This window comes from Pan paniscus, chromosome 6, assembly GCF_029289425.2.
Source record: "Pan paniscus chromosome 6, NHGRI_mPanPan1-v2.0_pri, whole genome shotgun sequence".
Lineage (NCBI taxonomy): Eukaryota > Metazoa > Chordata > Mammalia > Primates > Hominidae > Pan > Pan paniscus.
In genome coordinates, this window is record NC_073255.2 from 180,709,382 (window position 1) to 180,731,398 (window position 22,017).

Genomic DNA, 22,017 nt, shown 5'->3' on the forward strand with positions numbered 1-22,017 from the left:
GTTTTGTAAAGGACTATAATATTATTTAAAATTGGACTATGATAGACTAAATATTTATGTTTTAGGCTGGGCACGGTGGCCCGCGCCTGTAATCCCAGAACTTTGGGAGTCTGAGGTGGGTGGATCACCTGCAGTCAGGAGTTCGAGACCAGCCTGGCCAACATGGCGAAACACTGTCTCCACTAAAAATATAAAAATTAGCTTGGCATGGTGGTGGGCACCTGTAATCTCAGCTAATCAGGAGGCTGAGGCAGAAGAACTGCTTGAACTTGGGAGGCGGAGGTTGCAGTGAGCTGAGATCACGCCATTGCACTCCTGCCTGGGCGACAAGACCAAAACTCTGTCTCAAAAAAAATAAATAAAAATAAAAATAAATTATGTTTTAAAATTTAGAGCAACTAGTAAACACATTTAAACAAAGGTATAACTAATAAGCCAATATTAGGTGTAAGATGAAATTATTAAAATTAATAAAAAGGCAAAAGTGTAGAAAAAGAAAACAAAAGCAAAAGCAACAACAACAAAATAAATAGCAAAATGGTACACTTAAATACACCTTCATCCTCTAATAGCAGTAAAGGTAAATAATCTAAAACACAATGATTAAAAAGCAGAGAACAACATATATAATTGAATAGAAAGACCCAACTGTGTGCTCTCTACAATCAATGAATTCATTTTTAATATAAAAGAATAAATTGATTAAATGTAAAAAGATAGTGAAGATGTACCATGCAACACTATGTCAGAAAGCTGGAGTGACTATAATAATTTCTAATAAATTCCCATAAGAAGGTATATTACCAGAATTAACGTAGGATATTGTAAAATAAGGGAGTTGATTTTTCAAGACAATATAATAATTTTAACAATCTAATAATAACACTAAAAATACAGAAAGAATAGACAAACCCATCATTATTAGTGAAGATGTTAACATAATTTTCTCAGTATTTGATAGATCAAGTAAACAATAAGAAAGTCAGCAAATATGGACGACCTAAACAACACCATCAACCAGATTAACCTAATTGACATTTTTATAAAATTCTACTCAGCAATAGAAGACTACAAATGTCAACATATTTGAAATTGAAATTATACAAATATTTTCTTTTAACATAATGATATTAAATGAGAAATAAGGAAGTGATATTAAATAAGAAATAAGGAATAAACCAAAACCTCTGGAAAAATCCCCAAATGTATGAAAATTAAACTCTATACTTCTAACTAATCAATAAGTCAAGGAAATCACAAAGAAAATTAGAAAACATATTTCAAATTGAACAAAAAACAGAGCCTAGAGAAAAATGTGAAGCACTAAACGCTTTTGTTAGAAGTGTCTCAAATCAATGACTCAGAGTTTTACCTTATGAAACTAGACTGAAAAGATAAAACTAAAGACAGAAGATGCAGAAGAAACAAAATAAAATATAAAATGATGGGGAAAAACAGAAAAATAGTAGAGAAGTTCAATGAAATCAAAAGCAAGCTTTGAAAAGATCAATAACGTTGAAAAATCCCTAGTCAGACTGATCAAAACAAAGAGAGAAAACACAAATAAAGACACATACAATTAAAGAGAACACATCTCTACAGATCCTGCAGACATTAGAAACAATACTAAGGTAATAGTTTAATAGCTTTATACCAAAAATTCAAAGAACTTGAGTGAAATAGTTAAATTCCTGAAAAATCAAAAGCTGCCAAAGCCCACATAAGAGAAAATAGGTAGCCTGACTCCCTATCTATGAAGGCAATTGATTTTATGGTTAAAAACCTTCCTTGCGGAAAAATCCAGGTCCAGATGGCTCCACTAATGAATTCTACCACATATAAAAAGATAATATAGTGCTACTTCTACGCAAGTCTTTCAGAAAATAGAAAAGAATACTGACTATTATTTTATGAACCCAGATTTACCTGATAACAAAACCAAATATATAAGAAAAGAGGCTGGCCACAGCGGCTCACACCTGTAATCCCAACATTTTGTGAGACCAAAGTAGGCAGATGCTTGAGCCCAGGAGTTGAAGACCAGCCTGGGCAACATGGCAAACCCCATCTCTACAAAAATACAAAAAAATTAGCCAAGTGTGGTGGGGTGCACCTGTAGTTTCAGCTACTCAGGAGGCTGAGATGGGGGGTGAAGGGGTGGCCTGCCCCTCCACACCTGTGGGTATATCTCAGCAGGTGGGATGAGAGACTGAGAAAAGAGATAAGACACAGAGACAAACTATAGAGAAACAACAGTGGGCCCAGGAGACCGGCCCTCAGCATACCAACGACCTGCACCCGCACCGGTCTCTGAGTTCCCTCAGTTTTTATTGATTATTATTTTCACTATCTCAGCAGGAGGAATGCAGTAGGAGAGCAGGGTGATAATAGGGAGAAGGTCAGCAAGAAAACATGTAAGCAAAGGAATCTGCTTCACAATTAAGTTCAAGGGGAGGTACTATGCCTGAATGTACACGTTGGCCAGATTTATGTTTCTCTCCGTCCAAACATCTCAGTGGAGTAAAGAATAACACAGCAGCATTGCTGCCAACATGTCTCGTCTCCTGCCATAGGGCGGATTTTCTCCTATATCAGAAATGAACAAATGTACAATCGGGTTTTATACTGAGACATTCAGTTCCCAGGGGCAGGCAGGAGACAGTGGCCTTCCTCTATCTCAACTACAAGAGGCTTTCCTCTTTCACTAATCCTCCTCAGCACAGACCCTTCATGGGTGTCGAGCTGGGGGACGGTCAGGTCTTTCTCATCCCACGAGGCCATATTTCAGACTATCACATGGGGAGAAACTTTGGACAATACTTGGCTTTCCAGGGCAGAGGTCCCTGTGGCTTTCCGCAGTGCATTGTGCCCCTGGTTTATCGAGACTAGAGAATGGCGATGACTTTTACCAAGCATACTGCTTGCAAACATTTTGTTAACAAGGCACATCCTGCACAGCCCTAGATCCCTTAAACCTTTATTCCGTACAACACATGTTTTCGTGAGCTCAAGGTTGGGGCAAAGAGGCTAGGGTAAAGAGGTTAGGGCAAAGTTACAGATTAACAGCATCTCAGGGCAAAGCAATTGTTCAGGGTACAGGTCAAAATGGAATTTCTTATGTCTTCCCTTTCTACATAGACACAGTAACAGTCTCATCTCTCTTTCTTTTCCCTACAGGGCGGATCACTTGAGCCTGGGAGTTTGAGGCTGCAGTGAGCCATGATTGTGTCACTGCACTTCAGCCTGGGAACAGAGCAAGACCCTGTCTCAAAACAAACAAACAAAAACAAAAGAGTCCAATAACCTTCATGGACACACAACCATTCTTAATAAAATATTAGCCAATCAAGTCCATCAAGTTACAAAAATATAATAGATTGTGACCATGGGGAGTTTATGCAGGAAATGCAATGTTGATTCAACATCCAAAACTAATTCAAATCAATGTATTTCATTTATCAACAGACTAAAAGGAAAAACCAATTGATCATCTTAATAGATGCAGAAAAGACAGTAAATATAATTCAATACTCATTAATGACAAGGACTCTAAAAGACTAGTTATAGAAGATACTTCTTAACCAAGGATGGTGTCTAATGAATAACTTGCAGCTAACAACAGCTAACATTATGAAAGATTAATTTTCCTCTAATATTGAAAAAATGACCTGTATGTTTATACTCATCATTTCTCTTCAACTGAGAGTCCTAGCCAAAATCATAAGGTCAGGAAAAAATAAATAATAGGGATACAAATGAGAAAGAAACAAGATAAAACAATTTTAAACTTCAGGCAATGTTATTATATACATAAAATATAAAGACTCTACGATAAAGCTTGTAGACATAAAGGAGTTTGGCAAGGTTGCAAGTGGCAAAGACAATATATAAAGTAAATATATACACACACACACATATACAAATAAGTATAAAAAACACACCATTAAAAAATGAAGTAAGGAATTCCATTTCTTCATAGCTCCATAAAAACAACTAACAAGGCCGGGCATGGTGGCTCATGCCTGTAATCCCAGGACTTTGCGAGGCCGAGGCAGGTGGATCATGAGGTCAGGAGTTAGAGTCCAGCCTGACCAACATGGTGAAACTCTGTCTCTACTAAAAATACAAAAAGTAGCCACCATGGTGGTGCAGTGCCTGTAATCCCAGCTACTCAGGAGGCTGAGGCAGGAGATCACTTGAACCTGGGAGGCGGAGTTTGCAGTGAGTGGAGATTGCACCACTGCACTCCAGCCTGGGCAACAGAACAAGACTCTGTCTTAAACAAAACAAAACAAAAAACAAAAAACAACTAATAGGATGGCAAAAACTGTCAGAATTAGCTTTTGTTTAACTATGGATTCTAGCCAAAAGTTTAAAACAAACAATGGAAGATTAATGAAAACAGAAGCTGCCACATTGCAGTAACAGAGTTTGGGGCATTTAAACTACCTACCTATGCTCGCTCACTTCCCAGATTGGTGTCAGCTGTGAAGATAACAACCCACACTTCTGGCACAGATTTAACAATGTGCGTGAGAAAGAGCAATATGAACCTTATTCTCAAAGAAAACTGGTTACAATTTTCTAACCGTTTGGAAGCCAACTAAAGGGCTGGTGGAAGGGCTTACCTTTGTGTTTCTTGCATGGAAGTTTTCCCAGGGCTGGTGTAGCTTCCTAGGTACCATTTGCTGAATGCAGTTAAAAGCAAAAGCATTGGTTGCAGCAGTCTTGGTCTAGGGATAAAAGTGGTAACAAGCAACAGACAGAAAAGATTGGGAAGAAAATAGGTTGGGGAAGAAGGTACATTGGAAAATAAGGGATTTTTTTATAACTCAGGTGTATGCCAGAAAACAAAGAAAGCCAGGTGTATATCCAGAGCAGAATGCATGCTCAGAAAAGGCCTGAGAAGGCCCTAAGATTTCACCTCTGAATGACCTTCAGGGTCTGCTCAATAACAATTGACAGCTAAAACCGAGTTGTAATGGCCAAAGTGTGGAGGTGTGCCCCAAACAGAACTAGTGTCAACCCCAACAGAGAACAATAATAAAGAATAAAATGCTCCTTACAATAAAAACAAACAACAACAAAAAAAGTGGACATAACAACAAATATACGTGGACTCCGAAAGAAGAAGGCAGATAGCCAAGGGACCTCAGGCACAACACACAGGTTCTTGGAGTTTCCCTATTGCCTCCCATATACATTGAACAGGAATCTGCAGAAGACTTCAACCTGAAACTAATTGGTATAGGAAAAAAAAAACTCCAAGGAAAGCCTGTACAGCTGAATTCTAGGATAAGATCGTGTCAACATGTCCCAGAATACAGCCAATGTTTATCTGCTAAATATCTCCATTCTAGAATTGCTTGTATAAAATGTTGACTCCAGGAGTCAAAAATGATTGTCACAGTAACTCACAGAATCTTCTCACAGTAGATGGACATTTTCTATCTTTGGAGGAGAAATGTGGTCCCCCTCAGTGACAACCATATCACAGCAGCTTAAAACCATGTTGAAAAATTGTGGTTAATATCAAATAATACATTTTAGAGAAGTCAGTTTTTCTGAGACTTGGAGATAAATCAAGGCCAGAGACTTGAAAGAGATGCCTTACTTTTATTTGCTACTACTTGGTTTTCATACTTCAGTCCTGTAAGAGAAATTGTATTGAAGGCTGCTTGCTTAATTACCATAAACATGTGTGGCTCTCCACACTGAACTGTTTATAAATTTTAATATATTCATCTACCATTGCATCAAATCACAGTGAATCTGATAGCTTTTCTTTGTGATAGGGCAACTTAAGAGTTCTGCCGGCTACAGAAGAAGTGATTTTTAGTACACTAGAGCTTTGTACCAGAATGTGAACTATTGGTCAAATGGTACCCATGGGCAGCTGACAAAGTGACAATAATTCCATCAGGATAAATTTACTTAGTGAACAAGTTGACATAAGTATCTAAAACAAAAACTGTCATTTAAACTTGTACTAAAATGTACAAATATCAGTCTCCTTTGGGCATCAATATCACATTTGGAGCACTTGCATGATCATCCTGTTTCAAGTAAGCCAAAGATGGAAGAATATTCGAAAGTCTATATATAGAGATTTCACTGCAGTACATTTTTCTCTTCATCTGTCAAAAAATATGATTCTTTCCAAAGTGTGTGGTCATAAGTGGACTTTTTGTCCTATGGAACTAATAACATATAAAACAATTAAGATCACCACAATGGGCAAATGGAAATTTCTCTTGGATCCCACAAGAGAACTGAACTGCCATTGTCAAGGTTCTTTTCTCTTGGGTCTTGGCAGATATGTAGGGAAAGTCTTGGTACTCTATAAAGCCCTCAGAATCCAAAGGTCTTCACAGCTCAGTGTGCCCAAAATCACTGCTGTGTTCACCAGGAAGGTGATGGGCACCCTAGTCCCAGGGTGCTGGATGAAGCAGCCTCGTGCCACATCAGATGCAGATGTGGTCCTAGTGCCTAGGGCTCTCCTGTCATCTAATCCTGGCTTTCAGCTTGAAAGCAGTGAGGCAATCTGTACCCGGTCACTCTTTCTAGGTTTAGAAAGTGGGTTCCTCACATCTATTCAATACCTGAATCCTTTTCTTCTGCTTCTTCCTATTTTAGAATCGGTGAAGGCTTTGTTTTCACATTTCATCCTATCAGAGGCTGCTGTGCCAAGGTAAGTGCTCCCTCTCAGAGCATTACTTTCTCACTATGCAGGCAGCCCTGTTTCAGGCTCCTACAGTGCAGCAACATTTAAACTCTAAAATGTTTAATGCCTCTCTGTTCTATCCACTCTCAATTCCTAGCAATCAGTCCGGATAATATTCTTGTCTCCTGAAATCTAAGTGCAGCCAGTTATGCAGTGAGCTAAGGGAGCAGGCTCCTCTTGCCACTTTGGAGACAACTCTCTGTGTGGGATCAAAAATTAGTGCCCCAGATTATGATCCCAAACTTTAGATCCCTACCATTGACCCGATGACCTGATATCCCTGTGCTGCAACCACTGTATCTTCCTGGCAACTTGTTTCTTGTGGTGGCTACAAAAACTGCTGCTATCTTGGCAGGGGCGGAGGTTAAATGTTCATCAAATTCAAATTACTTGGAACCTACGTATGTATAGAACCCTGACAAAATTGGGCAAAAGTGCATAGCAGCAGACATAAGAAACAAAGATGTTTGATTCTAGACCAGTGGTAAATCTGCTATGAGGGGTAGCATGTTTGAGTATGCTTAATGGAGTAAAAACTATTATGAGTAAAAAGGCTGTACATATTTTGCAGTAAGGTGATATATAAAAATACCAGTATGCAATAATTAGTGCCAGTGAACCTTCATTTAGTTAATGAGAAATAAGGAATTCTTTGTTTTTCTTGTAGCGCTTCCTCTAGAAGTGAAAACTTATGTAACTTGTGAACAAGTATAGCTAAATATGTCCATCTTTGTTTCTTTGACAAATGTTATAAGCTAGAATGATTTTTCTCTTCTTCGTGTGTATCTTTAAGTGTCTGCTATGAGGGTGCTTTCTAACGGGTCTATGAATCTCTGGTTTGGTAACCTTGTCTCATCCTAACCCATCCTCCCACATCAAAAACAAGAATATAATAAGAGGATGTTGTCATCCTGCTGACAAACAGTGATTACTTATTGTCTATACTTCAGGATAATTCTTAAATGCCTCACTATTCCATGATCTGGTCCGTGACAACAGAGTCTCTCTCTTTCTCTTTCCATCCATCTCTTTTCTGCTCATTCACTCACTCACAATTTGCCCACTCACGCAGCAATTATGAGTTGAGTTCCTGAAAATTTCAAGCTGTTTCAGATCTCCGTGCCTTTGTTCACTCTGATTCATCTGCCAAAAATGCCTTTTCCTCCTCCTAATTTATATTTCAAAACATATCCAATCATTATCTATTCTCAGATACATTTACCAAGCATTTCTATACATTCATTTCTGTTATGTGTGTCTGATTGAATATGTACTTGTATCATATTGCTTTCTTTTTAACATTTGGGTTCATCTCTAATAGTCTCAGCTTATAATAAAATTTCAGCAGGATTAAAGAACACTTCCTAAAATAGTCAGAAATTTTAAATGTAAAATACATTGGTAAGTCCAAAATGTGATATTCTTCATCAGTGTGTTTCACTCTAGTGGTTAAGGACATGCCTTTGTAGTTGGACCTGGGCTTTATGATTCTGATTTTATCACTGTCTAACTTGGAAATATTATTTAATCTATCTAAACCACAGTGTCTTCTTTGAAATTAGAATAGCAATGTCTAATTAACATTATTTTGTGGATTAAATGGGATATTGCATGAAAAGAACTTCCCAGCACCTATTAAACACTCAATAAATTATTATTAGAAGATTTTCTGAACTGATAGTAAGACAGTTAGTAAAGATAGTAAGATAGTTAGTAAATGATGCCATCTAACTACCTTAGTAAATGGCATCACCTCTAGGTAATAAGCTCTATATTTGGGGTTCCTCCCTGATTTCTTTCTTTCTCTCACCTTCCATATCCAAGTCACCAATTACTGTTAAAGATTCTGCTTCTAACGTGTATCTTAAATCTGCTTCTCTGGAACCACAGTATTTAAGTTCACTGTCACCTATTCTGAGTAGCCTCCAACTAGTTTCATAGCTCACAGCTCACGCTCTTGCCTCCAAGGAGTCCATTTTGCAATGACAGAGTTATCTTTCCATTGCATAAATCATATCATGTCCCATTCACCTTTAATCTTTTGCTTGTTTCCGACTGCTTTTAGACCACTGTTCAGATCCCTGATTGTTATAACCTCTGGGGTCCTGCACCTTCTGGCCCTGGCTTCCTGCCTTCTTCCTTGGCTCCTTTCCCATCCATCACAGCATGGCAATCATACCTCCTTCAGCACAGCTCCCTACAACCTCAGCCCTTCAAAGAGCTGGGGTCCTAGAATCCTTCCCAGCCTTAATATCACCTCCTCAAAGGTCAGAGGGACCTTTCCTGATTACTTTAGTATTATGTTGTGTCTGTTAACCTTCATAGAAAATATTTCAAATTTTATAATGCATCTCTATCTTTGTTTGCTTATCTTTAAAAATCTCCAGTCAGTGATCTCCATTTTCACTCTCAAGAATGTCAAATTCCCTGAATGAGCCCATGTTTACTTTGCTCATGGCTTTGCCTTGGATCACAGCAGATCCTCCCCTCCCTCCAGTTAGTGTATTCCTACCTTCATCACTGCTCTAATATGGGGGGAAATCCCCTTTCACGATTATTGCCATTAGTTTATATAAAATTTCATTTACATTAACTCATTTGGATTTTGATCCTCAATGAATAAGCTGAATAAATATTAATATTCACATTGACAGAAGAGAAAACTGAATCTCAGAGAGGGTAAGATTTCAAGGTCATAGCAAATCGGTGGCAGACCTTAGACTTGAATGAGGTCCAGGAGGTCTTTAATACTGAAAAGCCCAAATCTCCGCTACTCACTTTCTCATGTACCTCATAGGTGATGACAGCTACTCTCTATCTCCAGGGATGGTGGATGAAAATAATAGCATGTGAAGGATAAAGGAGTTGTAAGGAAGAACTTCCAGAGCTCTGGGTAGGTGGAGAGACAGGAAGGTCAGGTGTATCTTTTGGAATTGGCAATTGTTAGGTGTCAGACGGTGCAAGATATTAGAAGGAGCGTGGGCTTTAGACTGAGACTTGAATGTGATTCCTGCCCTGCTACCAGTGACAACGTGGTCAGTTACTTAATTCCTCTCCAAGACATGATTTCTTCATCTTTAAAACAGATACAATCACACACACACACACACACACACACATACACACACACGGCTATGTGGAAATTAAATTACGTTGTGTGCCTCACGTACCCAGTTCATGGTCTGACCTGTAATATGTATTAATAAATGATAACTGTTACTGATAGAGAAGACAAGTATGGAAAAATATAGCTGGGCCATGGAGTCTGATCAAATGATTTTTCCTCCCCAGGAGAGCTAAGCCCTGTGTCTCCAATATGGAGTTGGAGAACCAGACACGAGTCACCAAGTTCATTCTGGTGGGATTCCCTGGGAGCTTGAGTATGCGGGCAGCCATGTTTCTGATATTCCTTGTGGCCTATATTCTGACAGTGGCTGAAAACGTGATCATCATCCTATTGGTGCTGCAAAATCGGCAACTGCACAAGCCTATGTACTTCTTCCTGGCCAACCTGTCCTTCTTGGAGACCTGGTACATCTCTGTGACTGTGCCCAAGTTACTGTTTAGTTTTTGGTCTGTGAACAACAGCATCTCTTTCACACTCTGTATGATACAACTGTACTTCTTCATTGCTCTCATGTGCACAGAATGTGTGCTTCTGGCCGCCATGGCCTATGACCGGTATGTGGCCATCTGTCGCCCACTCCACTACCCAACCATAATGAGCCATGGGCTCTGCTTCCGCCTCGCTCTTGGTTCCTGGGCCATTGGCTTTGGCATCTCCCTGGCGAAGATCTACTTCATCTCCTGCCTCAGCTTCTGTGGTCCCAATGTCATCAACCACTTCTTCTGTGACATCTCTCCAGTACTTAATCTCTCCTGCACAGACATGTCCATAACTGAGTTGGTAGACTTTATCCTGGCACTGGTCATCTTCCTATTCCCACTCTTTATTACTGTCCTGTCCTACGGATGCATTCTGGCCACCATATTACGCATGCCCACAGGAAAGCAGAAAGCGTTCTCCACTTGTGCCTCCCATCTTGTGGTGGTCACCATTTTCTATTCAGCCATTATTTTCATGTATGCTCGACCTCGAGTTATCCATGCCTTCAACATGAACAAAATTATTTCCATCTTCTATGCCATTGTCACTCCTTCTCTCAACCCTTTCATTTATTGCCTAAGAAACCGAGAGGTCAAGGAAGCTCTGAAGAAACTGGCATATTGCCAGGCCAGCAGATCTGACTAGTCAATTACAGTTGATTAGAAAGAAAGGTCTCAGTGGGTGCCTGTATGTCTTCCTCCATCCTTTCTCCTTTAATGACTCAGTTAGGACACTGCCCATGTTAATATGACATCACCATGTCTACTTCAATCTCAGGCGCTTGGGTATCTGCATCTGTGCATATGGTCAGTGTTCTAAGGCCATACACCTTCTAGAGAGCTAGAGAAAACAGTTCTCAATGGTTGTGACCCCAAATGGGGTTTCTAAGACTGTGAGTAAATTTATAACTGAGTTAAGTAGGAAGAGAGATGGTGATGGGTGAATTAGCTGTTTTTGGATCTGCCATACACTAATAGCTCTGGGGCCAACAAAATAGGTGGTAGCTTCCTGATTTCCCATCTTTCTAAGACAGAGGTAGCAACTCCCTCAACAGTCTCATTCTTGATGTGCTGGGAGTGAATTTTGGTGGCAGAGACTGCTTCCTGAGTTTTTGCAACACTTTTTGCAAGCACTTACTAACCTGTATTAAATCCCTTTCTGCTTAAACTAGTTAGAGTGCTTTCTTTTATCTGTAAGTGAATTGTACCTTACACAATTGTGTTTTGTCTTCTGATGTAACTCACACAGTTGCCTTTTATTGAATTTTATATTTCCCTTCTAGGTGCCACAATGTATCCTTTAGTGGATGAACATAAAATAGATGATAAATAAATATCATCAAATATATGAATTGCCAAACAATAATTGCCCTCATTACTTCTCTTTTCTTTTGATCTTGATATCCTCTTGTTCCCGCCCTGCACCCCCCTTCCCGCCGTCTCTTTTATCTTCTCTTGGTTTTCCACTTTCTCCACACTCAACTCAGAGATAAGTAACAGGTTTCAGAAATTGACAGAGATTTTCATTCCATGCCATAGTGATTTTCAACTTTCCTTACCTATATATCTAACACCCTCTACACACACGCTAGAACCTCATTGATCAAATGTGCTTTACACCCATAGAAGGTACATAGGTATGCTTGCTCTTGGTTCATAGTTTTGCCAATGGCAAAGGGAGATATATTTTTAAGCTGTATTCAACATAGTGGGCCAACATCAGTGGGAATTTAATTCTTTTATTGTAACAGTTTTAAACAGGAGAGTTTCTTGCATTAATAACATCTTTTAGCTAAGAACAAACCACACTTTCAAGAATGCTTTCTCTTTCTTCTTAATTAAGAAACGTTAGGCAGAATTATTTGTTCCATTTTATAAACTTCCAGAACAGATGTTCAAGGAAGTAAATAACATACAACCACAGACAGTGGGAGAGCAGAGGTCAAAGTCCCAGTTCCCTGAATCCAAACCCTGGGTCTTTCTCTAGTGAATGGGCTCTCCCTAGAGAGAAAACATACTTCTTTAGAAGCCAAGTATGAAAGCTAGTTGTAAAGGAATATAGTTGGAATTATGAATTGCTATACCTGCAGAACGGTAATAAAATAAAAATGAAAAAATGTGAATTATAGGTCCCAGAGGAAAAAAGAAACAAAAATAAAATGCAAGCACAACTTGCTTTAGGGAATAAATGTGCAAAAGAAAACAATGCTTAAAATGGAAAGGATTTAATGTTTGCTTCTGGAATGTAGTTTGGTCCCTTGATGCAATAAGTAAGTTGTGATGAATATATTTCTATTTAAAATCTAGACGCACAAAAAAGAGATTATTTTCTGAAAACTTCAAATGAATCAAAATATAATTGCCTAGTCATATAGGGATATTAAATGTGTGCATTAAGAAAGGAAAAGACATGTTCAGTAGGGATTAGGAAATGAAAGATAAAAAACTCTGGCAATAACTTGAATTTTAGCCCTGGATATATATTCACCATGTGACCTTGGCCAAACCATCTATACTTTTGGAAACACTGAGTCTTTATGTGTAAAACAGGAGTAATAATAGTTGCTTGGTGTTTCTTACGCAATGGTTATGAGGATCAACTACCATGATGTAAAAGACATTGATTGTTAAATATCTTGGGCAGTGCATGATCTAAGCAAGCTGCCACTAGATTAGGGTTTGCATGGGAAAACTGTTTGGGAAGGCTATGCTCTCTGGACCTGTCTAAAACCATTCCACACCTAGTTGACTCCACATACTATAGTTATAGTTAACTTGGGAGGCTGCAACTATCAGAGGCAGTTTATTTCTTTATTATTTCTCATGAATATCTTGGAAAGGGAGAATGTAGAAGTAGGGTTTCTTGGGGAATTCTATTAAATTTTTTTCAAATAACAGATGGAACATTGAGCTCCTTCCCCTTTGTGGAAGGAATACCTAAGTGCACAGGCTCAGCAAAGTAAGGACACAGATCAATGTAGAAATCTGCCTCAACAGAGAAAATAATGTATAGTGGATTACTGGTTAAATTCATGTAGAAACAAGCTATTTCTAAGGTGACACACAAAGCAAGCCGGAAGTTTCAGGGCATTTGGTGATCTTGTTGGGGTAACCATCATAAAAGGCTGGTAGTCAGTTTCAGTAGTTTATCCAGAGAACACGCCCTGAAGATTTGATTATCACCAGCCAAACTCATAAGGAATCCCACAAAATAAAATATAAATGTATATTAATTACACATGCAGTATATATTTTAAATCACTATATTTATTCATTCATTTAACTAATATATATTAAGGATCTATTATGTACCTGTAGGGATACAATAGCAAAATATTAAAACTTGTTACCTGTGTGAGCAGAAACAGATAGCAGATAATACCTTTGTGTGTGTGTGTGTGTGAGTGTGTGTGTATATATATATATCTAACATACATACATATTGTAATGGGTTGAATGGTAGCTCCCAAAAATATATTTTCACACTTTCAACCTGGAACTTGTGATTGGGAACTTATTTGAAAAAAAAAAGAGTCTTTGAAATATAATAAAGTTAAGGACCTCAAACTGAGACCATTCTGGATTATCCAAGTGGACTCAATGTCCAATGACAAGTTCCTTATATGAGAGAGAAGAGAAAACAGAGAAGGTGATGTGAAGGTAGAGATAGAGATTGGAGTTCTGCATCCACAAGCCAAGAAATACCTTGGGCCACCAGAAGCTGGAAGATATAAGTAATGATTCTCCCCTAGAGCTGTCAAAGGAAGAGAGCCCTGATGACACCTTGATTTTGGACTCCTGGCCTCCAGAACTATAAGACAATATATTTCTGTTGTTTTAAGCTACCAAGTTTGTGGTAATTTGTTATAAAAACCCTGGAAAATAAATACACATCCCAATTTGGGTGGCAATAAGTGCTATGGATGGGGAGGAAGAAGCATGAAAGTATAATAGGAAGTGCTGCTGGAGATGAGAAATTTTAAATAAGATGGTCACAGAATCACCAAGTGAGGAAGAAATGTTTGAGCAAAAACCTGGAGAAGCTGTGAGAGTAAGATATATGGCTACTTTGGCAAAGAACATTCCAGGTAGAGAAACAGCAAGGGATATGGAGTCTTGAGTAGTATGTTTGAGGGACATTGAAGAGACCGAGCAGCCAGAGCAGTGAGAAAAGGGTAAGCAGGTGATATGGTCTGGCTCTGTTTCCCCACCCAAATCTCATCTTGATTGTAATCCCCACATATCAAAAGGGGAACCTGGTGGGAAGTGATTGCATCATGGGGGTGGTTCCCCCATGCCGTTCTCATGATAGTGAGTGAGTTCTCACAAGATCCGATGGTTTTAAAAGTGTTTGGCAGTTCCCCTCCTACTTTCTCTCTCTCTCTCTTGCCGCCATGTTAGATGTGCCTTCCTTCCCCTTCGCCTCCTGCCATGATTGTAAGTTTCCTGAGGCCTCCCCAACCATGTGGAACTGTAAGTCAATTAAACGTTTTTAAAGTAAATTACCCAGTCTTGGGTAGTTCTTTATAGTTGTGTGAAAATGAACTAATACAGAAAATTCATACCAGGAGTGGGGCACTGCTATGAAGATACCTAAAAATGTGGAAGCAACTTTGGAACTGGGTAATGGGCAGAGGTTGGAACAGCTTGGAGGGCTCAGAAAAACACAGGAAGATGTGGAAAAGTTTGGAACTTTCTAGAGACTTGTTGAATGGTTTTGACCAAAATGCTGATAGTGATACAGACAATGAAGTCCAGGCTGAGGTGGTCTCAGGTGGAGATAAGGAATTTCTTGGGAACTAGAGCAAAGGTCACTCTTCCTATGCTTTAGCAAAGAGATTGGCAGCATTTTGCCCCTGCTCTAGAGACCTGTGGAACTTTAAACTTGGGAGAGATAATTTTCTGGTACCTGGCAGAAGAAATTTCTAAGCAGCAAAGCATTCAAGATGCGACCTGGCTTTTTCTGAAAGCATATAGTCATATGCTTTCATAAAGTGATGATCTGAAATCTGAACTTACATATAAAAGAGAAGCAGAGGATAAAAGTTTGGAAAATTTGCAGCCTGACTATATGGTAGGAAAGAAACAGGCATTTTCTAGGGAGAAATATAAGCCTGCTGCAGAAATTTGCATAAGTAACAGGGAGATGAATTTTAATCACAAAATCAGTGGGAAAAATGTCTCCAGGGCATCTCAGAAATTTTCACAGTTGCCCCTCCCATCACAGGCCCAGAGGCTTAGGAGGGATAAATGGTTTCCTGGGCCGGGTCCAGGGCCCAACTACTCTGTGCAGCCTTAGGACATGGAGCCCTGTGTCCCAGTCACTCCAGCCATGGCTAAATGGGGCCAACCTATGGTTCAGGATATTGCTTCAGAGGATGTAAGCCTAAGCCTTACTGGTTTCCACATGGTGTTGGGCCTGTGGTTGTGCAGAAGACAAGATTTGAACTTTGGGAGCCTCTGTCTAGATTTAAGAGGATGTATGAAAGTGCCTGGATGTCCAGGCAAAAGTCTGCTGTAAGGGTGGAACCCTCATGGAGAACCTCTACTAGGGCAAATGCAGAGAGAAAATGTGGAGTGGAGCTGTAAGAAAAGGGCCATCATCCTCCAGCCCCCAGAATAGTAGCTCCACAGCTTGCACTGTGCACCTGGAAAAGCCACAGCACTCAATGCCAGCCCATGAATATTGGGGGAACCCTCCCCCAATATTTCAACGTAGGTTCTTTCTATTTTCCATAAGTGTCAGCCATCTGAGAAATAAAGAGAAAGAGTACAAAGAGAGGAATTTTACAGCTGGGCCTCCAGGGGTGACATCATATATCAGTAGGACTGTGATGCCCACCTGAGCTGCAAAACCAGCAAGTTTTATTAAGGATTTCAAAAGGGGAGGTGGTGTAAGAACAGGGAGTAGGTCACAAAGATCACATGCTTCAAAGGGCAAAAAGGAGAACAAAGATCACACACTTCTGAGGAAACAGGACAAGGGCAAAAGCAGAACTCCTGATAAGGGTCTATATTTAGCAGTGCACATGTTGTCTTGATAAACATCTTAAACAACAGAAAGCAGGGTTCAAGAGTAGTTTGGTCTGACCAGAAATTTACCAGGGCAGAGTTTTTTCTCCACCCTAATAAGCCTGAGGGTACTGCAGGACATCAGGGCATATTTCAGTCCTTATCTCAACCACATAAGACAGACACTCGCAGAGGGGCCATTTGTAGACCTCCCCCCAGGAATGCATTCCTTCCCCAGGGTATTAATTATTAATATTCCTTGCTAGGAAAAGAATTTAGCGATATCTTCCCTACTTGCACGTCTGTTTATTGGCTCTTTGCAAGAAGAAAAATATGGCCCTATTTTGCCCGACCCCGCAAGCAGACAGACCTTATGATTGTCTTCCCTTGCTCCCTGAAAACCGCTGTTATTCTCTTCTTTTCCAAGGTGCACTGACTTCTTATTGTTCAAACACACATGTTTTACAATCAATTTGTACAATAGTGGTTCTGAGGTGATGTACATCCTCAGCTACAAAGATAATAGGATTAAGAGATTAAAGTAAGACAGGCATAAGAAATTATAGGAGTGTTATTTGGGAACTGATAAATGCCCATGAAATCTTCACAATTTATGTTCCTCTGCCACAGCTCCAGCTGGTCCCTCCGTTCAGGGTCCCCGACTTCCTGCAACACATGAAAGCAGCCACAAGGGCTGTACCCTGCAGAGCCACTGGGGTAGAGCTGCCCAAGGCCTTGGGAGACCACCTGTTGCATAAGCATGCCCTGGACATGAGACACGGAGTCAAAGGAGATCATTTTGGAGCCTTAAGATTTAATGGGTGGCCTGCCAGGTTTCAGACTTGCATGGGGCCTATAGCCCTTTGCTTTGGCCAATTTTTCCCATTGGGAATGGGGGCATTTGCCAAATGCCTGTACTCCCATTGTATCTTGGACATAACTAACTTGTTGTTGATTTTACAGACTCATTGGCAGAAGGGACTTGCCTTGTCTCAGATGAGACTTTGGACTTGGACTTTTGAGTTAATGCTGGAGTGAGTTAAGACTTTGGGGTACTGTTGGGAAGGCATACTTGTGTTTTGAAATGTGAAAAGGACATGAAATTTGGGAGACTCCAGGGGTGTAATAATATGGTTTCACTCTGTGTCTGCACCAAAATCTCATCTTGATTGTAATCCCCATTTTGTCGAGGGAGGGACCTGGTGAGAAGTGATTGGATCATGGAAGCAGCTTCCTCCATGCTGTTCTTATAATAGTGAGAGAGTTTTCACAAGATCTGATGGTTTTAAAAGTGTTTGGCAGTTCCTTCCTCACTTTCTCTTTCTCCTGCTGCCATGTAAGACGTGCCTTGCTTCTTCTTCACCTTTTTGCCGTGATGGTAAGTTTCCTGAGGCCTTCCCAGGCATGTGGAACTGAGTCAATTAAGCCTTTTTAAAATAAATTACCCAGTGTCAGGTAGTTCTTTATAGCAGTGTAAAAACAGACTAATACAGCAGGGTAGGAGATAAGATAAGAGAGACAAGAATAGGCCAGACACTGTTGAACCCGTAGCCACTGTGAGAAAATATTGGGTTTTACTCTGAATGAGATGGGAAACCATTGGTAGGTTTAGAGCAGTGGGGTGATATGATCTTTTTGCTTTAAAAGGATCACCCTAGCTTTTGGTGAAGAACAGGCTTGCATAAGGCAAGGGCAGGAGAAGAAAGAATATTTATGAGTCCATTATGGTATCATGGTGACACACAGCGGTGGACATGATGAACAGTAGTTGTGGAAATGGGGTGAAATGGTCTGATTTTAGATGTATTTTGAAGATGGAGACAATGCAGCATGTATATTCATGTCCATGTGGACCAGCTTGATAAAATATTCAGAGCACACTTTGCAAAGAGCTCTCATTAGTTAGATTTTGCTGCAAACAAACCACCCCAAAACTTAGCAGCTTAAAATTATTAAGTTTAAGTCTGTAGTTTGAAGTTTGTAGATTTGCTGGGCAGGTCTACTGATTATGTCTGGGCTTGCTCATCTGCCTGCAGTCAACTAGCAGGTCACTGGGAATATGCCTGTGAGGTCTTCCCTCCACCTGGTCTCTTATCCTCCAGCAGGCTGTCCTGACCTTGTCACATGGAGATCAAAGTGCTCTAAGAGAGGAGAAGCTTGACAAACCTCTTAAGATCTATACTCAGCATTCACATTCTATTGGCCCAAGCAAGCCCATATTCAAGAGGTAGAGCAATAGACTCCACTTTTTGATGAAAAGACCTGAAAAGAATTGTGGCCTATTTGTAGTCTGTCACAGCTTTTTCCCTGAAACAAAAATAAATTTTAAAAACAACCTTTTCCAAATTATTTTTCCACTGCTTTTTTATAGCTGTTAACAGATGCAACTCATTTTATACATGTCACTATGAATTTTTATAAGAGGCAACTACAAATATGAAAAACAGTACCTCTATAACACTGATGGAAAGAGACAGTAAACCTGAGGAAGCACAAAAGATAGGATCATTTAAATTTTTTTAGAAGTTTTCATTTAAGTAAAAGTACTAATATCCTAAGTCTACAGCTCAAAGCATTTTCACAAATTGAACACAGCCCATGAAACCAGCACCTGCATCAGAAGAAAAAGAATCACCAGAAACTACACCCCCATGTGTATTTCCAGTCATAATTCTAAGAGCAACTTTTGTCCTACTTCAAACAGCAGAGGTGGATTTTGCCAGATATTTTAGTTAAAAAAATGAATTAGACAATATGCAATCCTCTGTGTATAGCTTCTTTCACTCAATTTTATGTTTCTGAGATCTTTCCTGTTGTTCCATGTAGTTGTAGATAACACATTCTTATCATAGTATAGTATTTCACTGTGTGAAAATACTATAATTAGTCAGAATGGTGATTATTGAAAAGTCAAGAAACAGCAGATGCTCGTGAGGCTGTGGACAAATAGGAATGCTTTTACATTGTTGGTGGGAATGTAAATTAGTGCAACCATTGTGGAAGATATTGTGGTGATTCCTCAAGGATCTAGAACCAGAAATACTATTTGACCCAGCAATCCCATCACTGGGTATATACCTAAAGGAATATAAATCATTTCTTTATAAAGATACATGCATGCACACTTACGTTCATTGCAGCACTATTCGCAATAGCAAAGACATGGAATCAACCCAAATGTCCATCAATGATAGACTGGATAAAGAAAATGTGGTAAATATGCATTACGGAATACTATGCAGCCATAAAAATAAGTGAGATCATATCCTTTGCAGGGACGTGGATGAAGCTGGAAGCCATCATCCTTACCAAACTAACACAGGAACAGAAAACCAAACACTGCATGTTCTCACTCATAAGTGGGAGTTGAACAAGGAGAATACATGGGCACAGGGAGGGGAACATCACACACCAGGGCCTGTCGGGGATGGGGAGGGGAAGGGAGAGCATCAGGATAAATAGCTAAGGCATGTGGGGCTTAATACCTAGGTGATGGGTTGATAGGTGCAGCAAACCACCATGTAACACATCTACCTACGTAACAAACCTGCATGCTCTGCACATGTATCCCAAAACTTAAAATAAAATTTTAAAAAAGAGAAAATACTGTAATTTATTTATCCTTCTCACTCTTTCTGTATAGTGTCCAGTTTGGGACCATCAGGAATAGCATTGCATGGATATTCTAGTACATATCTTTGCTGAACCTATAGATGTATTTCTGTTGGGCATGTAACTAAGACTGGAATTGCTAAATCACAGGATATGAATATGCCCAGCCTGATAACATATTGTGAAATAGTTTTTCAAAGTGGCTGTACCAATTTACACTCCCATCAGCCCTGTATGAGCAGTTGAGAAGGTAGTTTTAAATGATTAAACTTCTAAATTAAGTGGAAACATTCTATTATAAAGAGACATGCATGCGTATGTTCACTGCAGCACTATTCGCAATAGCAAAGACAGGCAATCAATCTAAATGCCCATCAATGATAGGCTGGATAAAGAAAATGTTGTATATATACACCATGGAACACTATTTAGCCACAGAAAGAATGAGATCATGTCCTTTGTGGGAACATAGATGGAGCTGGAGGCCATTATCCTTAGCAAGGTAACACAAGAACAGAAAACCAACTACCACATGTTCTCATTTATAAGTGGGAGTTAAATGATGAGAACACATGAATGCATAGAGGGGAATAACACACACTGGGGCCTATCAGAGGGTGGAGGGTGGGAGAAGGAAGAGGATCAGGAAAAACAACTAATGGGTACCAGGCTTAATACGTGGGTGATGAAATAATCTCCACAACAAACCTCCATAACACAAGTTTACCTATGTAACAAACCTGCATTTGTATTCCTGAACTTAAAATAAAAGTTAAAAAAATAAAATGAAAAGTTTTTTTCCAAATGGAAAAAAATTCCATGCTCATGGATAGGAAGAATCAATATTGTGAAAATGGCCATACTGCCCAAAGTAATTTATAGATTCAAAGCTATTCTCATCAAGCTACCATTGATCTTTTTCACAGAATTAGAAAAAACTGCTTTAAATTTCATATGGAACCAAAAAAGAGCCTGTATAGCCAAGACAATCCTAAGCAAAAAAACAAAGCTGGAGGCATCACACTACCTGACTTCAAACTATACTGCAAGTCTACAGTAACCAAAACAGCATGGTACTGGTACCAAAACAGATACACAGACAAATGGAACAGAACAGAGACCTAATAAATAACACCTACACATCTACAACCATCTGATCTTCAACAAACCTGAAAAAAGCAAGCAATGGGGAAAGGACTCTCTATTTCATAAATGGTGCTGGGAAAACTGGCTAGCCATATGCAGAAAAGTGAAACTGGATGCCTTTCTTACACCTTATACCAAAATTATCTCAAGATGGATTAAAGGCTTACGTGTAAGACCTAAAACCATAAAAACCCGAGCATAAAACCTAGGCAATACCATTCAGGACATAGGCATGGGCAAAGACTTCATGACTAAAACACTGAAAGCAATTGCAACAAAAGCCAAGGCAGACAAATGGGATCCAATTAAACTAAAGAGCTTCTGCACAGCAAAAGAAACTATCAGCAGAGTGAACAGGCAACCTACAGAATGGAAGAAAACTTTTGCAATCTATCCATCTGACAAAGGGCTAATATCCAGAATCTACAAGGAACATAAACAAATTTACAAGAAAAAAAAAAAAAACCCCATCAAAAAGTGGGCAAAGGATATGAACAGACACTTCTCAAAAGAAGACATTTATGGAGCCAACAGACATATGAAAAAAAGCTTATCAACACTGGTCATTAGAGAAATGCAAATCAAAACCACAATGAGATACCATCTCACGCCAGTTAGAATGGTGATCACTAAAAAGTCAGGAAACAACAAATGCTGGCGAGGATGTGGAGACATAGGAACACTTTTACACTGTTGGTGGGAGTGTAAATTAGTTCAACCCTTGTGAAAGTGTGGCGATTCCTCAAGGATCTAGAACTAGAAATACCATTGACCCAGCAATCCTATTACTGGGTATATATCGAAAGGATTATAAATCATTCTACTATAAAGACACATGCACACATATGTTTATTACAGCACTATTTACAATAGCAAAGCCTTGGAACCAACCCAAATGCCCACCAATGATAGGCTTG

The 22,017-nt window shown here is 39.4% G+C and overlaps 1 protein-coding gene across 1 annotated transcript; it reads left to right on the plus strand.

The window, feature by feature from the left end:
- The first annotated feature begins 6,360 nt into the window (after positions 1-6,360).
- Positions 6,361-14,832, plus strand: LOC100978153 (olfactory receptor 6B1). Its single transcript, XM_057302733.1, has 2 exons — positions 6,361-6,691; positions 10,016-14,832. Exons 1-2 carry the CDS (start codon positions 6,417-6,419, stop codon positions 10,974-10,976), a joined length of 1,236 nt encoding a protein of 411 aa, XP_057158716.1. The 5' UTR covers positions 6,361-6,416; the 3' UTR covers positions 10,977-14,832.
- Positions 14,833-22,017: the final 7,185 nt, after the last annotated feature.